The 10,688-nt window shown below is 39.2% G+C and overlaps 1 protein-coding gene across 1 annotated transcript in view; it reads right to left on the bottom strand.

Annotated features, from left to right (window-relative positions):
• Positions 1–5,941: 5,941 nt before the first annotated feature.
• The window catches only part of LOC102816377 (uncharacterized protein C3orf26 homolog), a 43,612-nt gene continuing 38,865 nt past the window's right edge, over positions 5,942–10,688 (bottom strand). The window contains exons 9-10 of the mRNA XM_006868645.1: positions 7,512–7,600; positions 5,942–6,128 (exon numbers count right to left, since the gene is read on the bottom strand). Coding sequence (XP_006868707.1) covers positions 6,045–6,128; positions 7,512–7,600 — 173 coding nt within the window. The 3' untranslated portion in view covers positions 5,942–6,044. The remainder of the gene's footprint in view (positions 6,129–7,511; positions 7,601–10,688) is intronic.

The following is a 10,688-nucleotide window of genomic DNA, read 5'->3' as shown; positions in this document are numbered from 1 at the left end:
ACGCTTCTAGTTCATGGCTACTATCTGTTTTACTAAATAAATATGGTCAAGAGCTTGGGTATAAAAGGCAGTAATAGCTCATAAGATTAGATTATATATGCAGAAATGGCTTGTAAAATATGAGTTATGTTTGCAATCTAGGTATGTGTTTTAACATGACTCTAAAAAAAAAACTTCACTGTGGAAATAATTCCAATTCACAGTCACCCTACAGGGCAGAGGAAAACTCCATAGGGTTTCTGAGTCTGTAAACCTTTATAGGAGGAGACTACCTCATATTTCTCCTGTGGAGCAGATGTTGGGTTTGAACTACTAACCTCTGGTGCTTATCCCTTGATGCCACCAGTGGTTCTTGTTCCAAACTTGGGTAAGAGCACATTTAATTGGTATTACTACTAGCTCTGGTAGAGTAGTGGTTACAAATCGGGCTGCGAACCGCAAGGTCAGCAGTTCTAAACTACCAGCTGTTCCACGGGATAAAGATGAGGCTTTCTGCTCCCGTGAAGGTTTACAGCCTTGGAAACCCTTGACAGGTCTGCTATGAGTCGGAACCGACTCCACAGCACATAATAACAACACCACCACCACCACCAATAAGAATATAAGTATTCCCTGGGCTTTTTGTAAAACAATAAACCCAAACTAACCACAATTTCAAACTAGAAGAAACTTCACAGTTTGTGAAGTTAGTTAAGTAAAAACATTTTTCTGGATATTAATTTTGAGAGATAGATAAACATTTTACAGGGTGTTTTTTTTAAAAATATTTACCCGATTTCTTGTCTAAATAAATCTTCTTCAAGTATGCAAACATAACTTCATACACTCTCTTTTCAGAATTTCTAGAGCAGGGTTTCTCAACCTCAGCACTTTTGACATTTTGAGCTGGGTAACTCTTTGTTGTCAAGTTTGTCCTATCAGATTATATGATGCTTAGCAGCATCCCTAGCCTCTACCCACCAGATGCCTGTAGGCTCCCAGCGTGGCATCCAGACATGGCTTTAGACATTTTAAATATCCCTTGGGGAACAATTCTCCCTCTGTGTTTCTTGAGGGCAAACCCTCCCGTTGAGAACCACTGTTCTACATTGATATGGTTGGTTGGTTGGTTGGTTATGTGCTGTGGAGTCGGTTCCAACTCATACCCACCCTATACAGGGTTTCCAAGGCTGTAAATCTTTACGGGAGCAGAAAGTCTTATCTTTCTCTCGTAGAACCAATTGGTAGTTTCGAACTGCTGACCTTGCGGTTCGCAGCCCAATTCATAACCACTATGCTACCAGAGCTCCTTGATATGATTATTTGTTAGCATTTAGCAGCTGCTGTGTCATTGTAACAACAGATATTTCAGAGAGTGCTTTTTAAATCATTGTTTTCATTTCTCTTTAGTCACTGCATAGGATTGCATCATATTTCTCTGCCTTTTTCTGATGGCTGTGGGATTCAAAAGTACTAAATATGGATAGAATAAGAAACTGGTTGTATACGTTGTTGTTGTTGTTAGGTGCCATCAAGTCAGTACTAACTCATAGTGACCCTATGCATAATAGAACTAAACACTGCCTGGTCCTGTACCAACCTCACAATCATTCCTATGTTTGAGCCCCTTGCTGCTGTCACTATGCCAATCCATCTCATTGAGGGTCGTCCTCTTTTACTCTGAGGAGACTTTAAAAAGTTTGTGGAAAAATGGAATTAAAAGATAATTTTAATTTTTCCACAAACGTTTTAAGCTCCTCATATATGTGGGTATACTAACACATATACATAGTCCTATACAAATTTTACCCAGTGGCTCCTTGGAAACGCTATACAGGGTCACTGTGAGCTGTAACTGACTTGAAGGCCCTTAACAACAATACATGTATAATATGTATAATGTTTATGATTTTCTCCTATTTTTTAGTTTTATAAGTCAGTAGCACCTTGATGTCTGAATTTTGACAGCAATGGCTGTAATGTCTCAATTTGGAAATCTGTCTTCTTATAGTCATGCTTGATGGGTTTTCCAGATTAAGATATGTCACTTAACAGAAAATTGAATGTCTGTATTTGGAAGGTATGCAATCCATTTTCATTCTTACCATTGACCAAGAACATTTCACATATTAAGGAAACAGTCTTGCTACAACTTGAATAAAATTTCATTTTGTACTAGTGGTGTTGTGGATTGTATTCTCAAACAATGTTGAAATGCTAACCCTAGTACCTGTGAATGTGATCCTGTAGGAAATAGGGATTTCTTTTGTTATGTTACAGAGACCACAGGAGCATAAGGGTGGGCTCTATACTCAATCATTTCTCAATGATGTCTTATAAAAAGAGCTGAACAGACACAGAGACAGACAGACATGGAGGTAACGGCGGGGGATGGGGGTAGGGATGGAAAATACAGATACCACATGAGGATTGTCTGAAAGCAAAGTTAGCCAAGGATCAACAGCAGTCACCAGAAACTTGGAGACAGACCATCAGAAAGACAGGATACCAAGACCCTGATCTGGACTTTTAGCCTCTAGAACTGTGTGAAAATAAGCGTCTGATTTGCTAGCTTGTCAGACTGTTTAAAGTCCCTCAATCAAGATTTGAAGGTGGAATTTTACATATCAGTATTGGCATCTGTTTGCTTTATTACCTCTTGTTTGCTGCATCTTTCTGAGTCTCCAAAAGGCAACTGTGGGTCCCTGAAGTGAACATGAGGAGCATAGGTTTGATGGAGGTCTGCTACCTAAACTAGTGTGTGTCCTCCGTGAGATTCAGTTTCATCATTTGTAAAATGTGGACAATAGCACTTTTCCTATAGGACTATTTCAAGGAGTAAGCATGATAGACTATTCAAGTGGAAGCCTTGAACATAGTGAACAGCGCATAGTATGTATAACTAACCAAGGCTACTGAAGCAAGTGGAAAAAAAAGTAAGTAAACTTGAGCAATACAATAAAACCCCATAGTGTTGTATTATAACACACAAAATAAAGTAAGCATGAGTATATACTTATGCAAATAAATAGTTGAATAAACAAATAAGTAGGGAAAATGGACTGCTCTTGCTTACAGGATGTAGCTGCTCTTGCTTACAGGATGTAGCAGGAAATGGGAAAATTGCCCCTATAATAACTGTTGTGGGCAAGATCTACCAGTGGCTCCTAAAAATCAGTGGGCAAAAGTGTGAGGAGAAAAAGGTGATCTGCATAGCCTAAATGTTGTTACGCACCAGTTAAGTCAGTTCTGACTCATAGAAACCCTGAATAGTATTTCTGAGAAGCAGCTGGTGGGCTTCAATCTCCAATCTTGCAATTAGCAGTCCAGTGCTTATCCTATAACACCATACCAGGACTCTTAAAATGAAGCTTCTTGTACCCATTTCCTAGGGCTGTTGGTGGGTGGCTTAAAATCCCAGCAAGTACTGTCTCACAGGTCAGTAAGTTAGAAGTCTGAAATCAGAGTGTCAGCAGCATTGAGTCCATAGACGCTTTGAAGGAGAATCTCTTCATGCCTCTCTCTGAGCTTCTAGTAGCCCAGGCATTCCTTGCTTTATAAAGATGCATCATTCCTCTCTCCACCTCTATCTTCATTTGGCATTATCTCTGTGTATTCCTGTGCCTGTGTCCCTTCTTGTCTTCTTATAAGGACACAAATAATTTTGGATAGGACTCCTGGCAAGCACTGGACTGTTAACCAAAAAGTCGGTGGTTCAAACTCACTAGCTGCTTCTAGGAAACTCTATACAAGGTCACTATGAGTCGGAACCAACTCGATGGTACTTAATAAGAACAATATTGGATACGGGCTTCATCTTAACTTTACATTGTAAGGCCCATACAGGTTCACCTCGTTTTATTGCATTTCCCAAATAGTGTGTTTTTTTGAAAGTTTCTGGCAACCTTGCATCAAGCAAGTCTATCGGTACCATTTTCAACAGCATGTGCTCACTTCCTGTCTCCGTGTCACATTTTGGTTATTCTCACAATATCTTAAATTTCTTCATAATGCTGTCTGATACTTAATAGGCTCCAGTATAGTGTAAACATAATTTTTATGTGTACTAGAAAACCCAAAAATTCATGTGACTCGATTTACTGTGATACTCGCTTTATTGTAGTGGTCTAGAACCATACCTACAATATCTGCGAGATACGCCTGTATTTCCAAATAAGGCCACATTCACAGGTACTGGGAATTAAAACTTTAACATCTTTTGGAGCGATACAATTCAACCCATAACATATTCCATGATCGTTATTTAGTATAAAGGGTAAAATAGTAACACTACAGTGAAGAATACTGGCAGACACCACCAGAACCAAGTGAGCAAGGCTGACATAACCAACAATCAGACATAAAATCATTTTTTACTCATTGATATGATGCATCAAGAAGCACATAGTACTTTTGTGGTATTCTGGCCAAATAAGCATAGCCTCAATCTATCATTGAGATAGATTGAGAGACATTCTATAAAATACCCTTGAAAAATGTCAAGGTCATGAAAGACAGGGAACAACTGAGGAACTGCCACCGATTTGCGAAAACTAAGGAAATATGAGGACTCCTGGTGTGGCACTGTAGAATAAGTTGTTGTTGTTGTTGTCAGGTGCCATCGAGTCAGAACCGACTCATAGCGACCCCATGCACAGCTGAACGAAACAATGTCCGATCCTGGGCCAACCTCACTACCGCTGCCACACTTGACACCATCAATGATGCCACCTGGCCAATCCATCTCATTAGGGGTCTTCCTCTTTTTCTCTGACCCTCCATCTTACCCAGCATGACATCCTTCTCCAGCGACTGTTCTCTCCGGACAATGTGTCCAAAGTAGGAGAAACGAAGCTTAGCCATCCTGGCCTCCAAGGAGCACTCTGGTTGCACTTCTTCCAAAACAGATCTATTGGTTCTTTTGGCAGTCCATGGCACTTTCAGTATTCTCCTTCCACACCACAACTCAAAGGCATCAATTCTTCTACGATCTTCCTTATTCACTGTCCAGCTTTCACATCCATATGAGGCTATTGAAAACACCATGGCCTGGGTCAGGCACACCTTAGTCCTCAAGCTGACATCTCTGCTCTTCAGTACTTTAAAAAGTTCCTGTGCAACAGATTTGCCCAATGCAATACGTAGAATAAGTACTGGACTGCTAATGACAAGGTTGGTGGTTCAAACCTACAATCTGCTCCTTGGAAACCCTATGCAATGTTGTTATGGGTTAGAGCTGACTCAATAACACTTAACAATAACAACTAGGAAGTATGACAATCAACTGCAATGTCGAATCTGGGATTGGATCCTACATAGAAAAGGGCATCAGTAGATAGGTGAAATATAAATGAAGTCTGTAGATTAATCATAATTTACTAATGTTGATTTCTTAGTTTTGATAGTTGTACTAGGGTCATGTAAGATGTTTAACATTGCAGGGTGTATGTGGGAATTTTTTGCAATATTATTGCAACTTCTCTGTCAGTCTAAAATTTTTTAGAGTTAAAAAAAAAAACAACAACAAATAAGAAAGCTGTAGTTACACTGTTGTCTTTTACACATTTACAAAGTACCACATTAACTTGCAATTCTTTATACCACTACCTCTGTTATCTTTCATGCCAGAACCATGCTTCACAATTTACACAGCTGTTCCACAGGTACTATCTCACGGCTTCCTCCACAGTCCTGTGAGAGATACCTCTCATTTCATGAGTGATCAAACTGAGGCTCAGAGAGGGAAGGGGCTTGCCTAAAATCACACTGCTGTTCTTTTCATTCTCCTGCACAATCACATCAGAGACCAGTTGGTGAGAGAAAAACATACTCTGCTTAATAAATTCACATGCAAACCACTGATACTTTATTGTACAAGAAAGGGAGTTGGCAGAAAGATTGATTTTGGTCAAAGAATCCACAAAGTCAAACATTCCCAGTGATCCATATGCTGATGTAGTTAATAAAATAGTAGCTGATATTTACTGAGTGCTCCCAGTGTGCCAGGTCATTATACAGAGATGTAAGTTCTACTGGTAAATTAGGATCTTTACTTGTACCCAAACTTAGAAAAGGCCCAGCTTTAAAGATTCTGATTTGCACAGACTGAGTACTCCCATTTCCAGAAGTTCAAAAATCTCCTTTCTTATCTAAATGAGAAAAAACAAAAACAAAAACAAATTAAAAACAAGAAGGAGGAAAAATAGGTTAAGAAAAGATGGTCTTGGCAAATAAATTCAACACTCTGTAGACTCCTTGCCATTTAGGCAGTTATAATGATAACAATATAATAAAAATAACTATGGGTGACAAGTGGGATACAGAAAAAACCCCAAAATTGTTATCTGCCTTTGGCTGTAATGAAAAAATTAGTGGAGAAATAGCCACATTTAATAGTATAACTAAAACCAGCAAGTATAGCCTCATCTTGCTAATATGAAATTAGTTAAGGCAATTAGAAACAACAACAACAAAAAACTCAATTCAGTGCATAGTATATATATGTGTATGTAAGTATATATATGTGTATGTAAGTATATATATGTGGATGTAAGTTTATATATGTGGATGTAAGTATATATATGTGGATGTAAGTATATATATGTGGATGTAGGAGGGGGCTTTAAAAAGTTCTTAGAAAATTCCATTATCTCTTCATTAGATTTTTCCACAAGCTTTTTGCAGCCCCCTTGCATGTGTATATGGAACTAAGTAAATTGTCTTTGAACTTGATCATTTATAAGCAGGTTTGGCCATCCTGAGACTATAGAGCTTTATATGGCAAATCAGTTCATTTGGCATTTGAAAGACCATTTCCAAGTCTCTTCAATTGTTACTGCCATTATTTATTCCAGGTGGGTGATTGGCAGTCATGTTTGTAGTTGTGCAAACCCTTTTCTCTCCAACAGAGAGAGTGGAAAATCAGCTCCACAATAACACAGTGGGTGGCAAATCAGTTTTTCACATTATGATGATAATGGATTTCTCATATATATAAAATGAGCTAATACTATGCCCACAAAGGTATTCAATCATTGCATTTTAATTCACTAAGACACTAAAAGAGTTTCCCTATCCCAAGAACCCAAAATAGCTCTCCACATTCAGCATATATGTTTTTGGGGATGTGCAGATGTGGACCATTAATGAGGGAGTCTGTGTCCTACCAATAGTGCATGTGTCAGGATGACAGGCAAAGAGCACTGTGTCTGCAAAGAAAGGTATAGGCAGTGTGCCAGCTCCTTCAGACCATCCTGATTCTCTGAAGTACAGTACAGATGTGCCTGTGGTGAGGCAGAGGCTACTGGTCATTTAATCAAGAAAATAAGCCAATTCCTATAAAGCATGTGGAAAGAATACAGTCATGTGTAAGGGGTCGAGGTGGCCACCTTAAGATAGAGTTAAGATAGAAATTACTGCAAAAGTCAGAAGGTGCTGGCTCCCCATGTCAAAGATTTTATTACTGTGTTTGAACTCAAGTTCAAATTGGAAAAAAAAAAAATTATTAAAGGCAATTTCTGGTTAGATGGTACCTCGGGAATGTCCATCAGCCTCCTCAGCTTCTGATCTCTCCAATTCCAATCAAAAATCAGAAACTTTAAAGGGTTCAAATTAAGGCCACCTGAAAGAGACAGTGAGACAGCTGCTGCAGGAAAAAAACCGCATGACATAAGTTTATTGAAATGATTTTCTATGTTCCTGGTTGCTTTTTGCCTCGCTTATTCTCTCCCCGGGCAACTAATCTCTGCACATGAAGAGCTGTCTTTGCCTGATGGAAAACAAATGCAGAACTCGGCGACTTGCTCTCCTTACAAGCTTATCAGTTATTTTGAGGAAAGCGGTAAAGCTGCTCTTGCTAAGCTCATCAAATGCTCATGTGCTGGCAAAGAATCAACCTCTAGCCACTATTTCATAAAGCCCGAGAGGTTGCAGTCTTGTTTGTGACAGTGATTTGATAAGAAGTACCCTGCCGTCTGGGGTGGTGGCCCTTCAGAGGAGACGAGTTCAATGGAGTCTACATGACTCTGAGGAGATGAGTGGGCAGAAGGATGAGAACTGGGTTGAGTGGCTAATTTTAGGTAGAAAAGGAAGGTAGGACTTTATTCAAAGATGAGACTGGCCAATCAGTTAAGGACTCTGTTTCTTCTGTTTCCCCATCTCTCTAGAAAACAAACAACTGTGGAATATGAGGGCTGGAGGGGACCTCAGAGATTGTTTAGTCCTGAGAAGACTCATTTTCTCATACCCCAAGTCCCTCCTCCTGCCCTGAACACACCCATATCTCCCATGGATATGGGAAGTCTTCCTTTAGACTGCAGGAATTCCCCTCTACTTTTCTCTGTTATTTCAATATTTCTCTATCTGCCCCATATTCTTCTTTCATGTTTTTCACAAATCACAATCCTCCTATTTTACACTCTGTCTTCAAAGTTAAAACAAAAACGATAAATTGAGGAAGACATTGGGTTGAAAGTCCTCCCTTATGAGTAGTTTAGTGCCTGTTATTGGTGTTGTTGGTAAATGAAATTGTTGTTGTTGGTAAGTGAAGTCAAGTTGGTTCCAATTCACAGTGACCTTGTATAGGGTTGCTGAGGATCCGCTGGTGGGGATGAGCAGCTGACCTTGCAGTTAACAATCCAGTGCTTATCCTACATCACACCAGGACTCCAATTTAGTGCTTCGTGTTGTGGTTGAGTGCTGTCCAATAGATTCCGACTCATTGCCACCCTATATAGGGTTTCTGAGGAGTGTCTGGTGAATTTGAACTGCTGACCTTGCGGTTCAAAATGACCTTGTGGTCCAGTGCTTATCTTACAGTGCCACACCAGGACTCCAATATAGTACCAGTAGAGAACAAATGGTGCTGTGGGTTAATGTGTCAGATTGCAAAGCCATTTGAACTGCAAGGTCGGCAGTTCAAGCTCATGAGCTGCTCCTCGGAAACCCTACACAAGGTCGCAATGGGTCAGAAGCAACTTGACGGCACTTAACAACAACAACAGAGAATAAATAGGCACAGCTTCTTTGGAAGGCAATAAGGCATGACATCAGAAGAGCTTTAAAGTGTTTATTATTTTAAAATCATTTTTCTTCTATGATATATCCCAATAAAAATATCAGATGAAAAGATAATTATTTATAATAGCCAAATATTGAAGTAACCTGAATATCCTACTATTTTATTGTAATAAAAATAACTTTACAATAGAATATTATACAGCCATTATGATGAAAAATTAAAATTATATTCCATGACAAGGAAATTTCTCATAAGCTATATTATATAGGTAATACAGTTATGGCAGTATAATCTCTGCTTTATAAAAATAAATACCATGCAGTTCAAACTGACCCTGTGATCGAGTACTTATCCTATAGCGCTACACCAGGACTCCAGAGAAGACCTTACTAGATTAAAACAACACAATTCTGCTTATAATTGTATAGATCCCAATGTTATGTGCATTTTTGCATGTCTGCAAATTCTCCTTCATTGGCCTATATCAAACACATAAACACCTTGTTAAGTTATAAGCAGCTACATAAAATGAGTTCTATGCTCTTGGTCTCATCTTGTCAGTTCCTCAGTTTCTAGAGTGCTGGAGCTATCCTCTTAGTATGTAGTCTAACAGCTGTGATATATGAGTATATGGTTAATGAATTTAAATCGTCCATCAACTCTGAATCACAAAGTTAGTTATTTTAACTAGTATCATAAAAAATCAACAACTCTTTAAATGATTTCCCCACCTGAAACAAGCCTTCACTCTGAGTTCTCACTACTTTGTAGAAATACGATTTCAACATCCTAGACAGTTCTGCTTTATCTTGCTCTCTTTTGGGTGACACAAAAAACATTTGAGTTCCAAGAAGGGGAGAGATGACAACTCTGGCGAAGAGCAGTGGGGGAGGCAGGTCCAAGCTCAGAGTCCATTCCCTATGCCCAGTCAGCCTCTCCCAACTCTGTGTCTCATAGAAGGGCGGTGAGCTCCTTTTATCTGTTCTTAACTTCTCAATGCCCTGCTATGTCCATGGAACATAATTCAAACTTCTCAGCTTAATATTCAAGGTCCTCCCTCCACAACCTGATATGCTTTCCATTTGAATCACCTACTACTACAGCCCACAGATTCTCCAAGCCAGAAAGTTGGTCTCTTGAATGAAAATAACATCTAGTATTTATTGAGTGCTGAGCTCTTTATCAGCGTTTTCTTTTCACAACAGTCCTGTGAGTCAGGTACTAATATTATTCCTGTTTTTCAGATAAAGATACAGGATTCAAAAGATGAACTAACTTGCCAAGGTCACACAGCTGGTAAATTGCTGAATCTGGGATTTGAACTGAGAAGTTTAAATTCATGGGGAGGGGGTCCTAACATCAGTAGGACTCCTTGTGTGACACTATAGGATGAGGCTTTCTGCTTCCATGAAGATTTAAAGTCTGGAAACCCTACAAGGGGCTCATATGAGTCAGAACTGACATGATGGCTAACTTAAGAAACAACATACATACACATATATATATGTATGTATGTTGTTTCTTAAGTGTCATTGAGTCAGTTCTGACCCAGAGCAACCCTGTACAGGGTTTCCTATGAGCAGCTGGTGAACTTGAACCACTGACCTTGCAGTGAACTCAGTGCATTAATCTACAGCGCAGTACCTGGACTACATATATATATATATATATGTTGTTGTTGTTGTTGTTG

Source organism: Chrysochloris asiatica, unplaced genomic scaffold, assembly GCF_000296735.1.
Source record: "Chrysochloris asiatica unplaced genomic scaffold, ChrAsi1.0 scaffold00120, whole genome shotgun sequence".
NCBI classification, from domain to species: domain Eukaryota; kingdom Metazoa; phylum Chordata; class Mammalia; order Afrosoricida; family Chrysochloridae; genus Chrysochloris; species Chrysochloris asiatica.
This window is presented reverse-complemented; position numbering and strand designations above follow the sequence as displayed.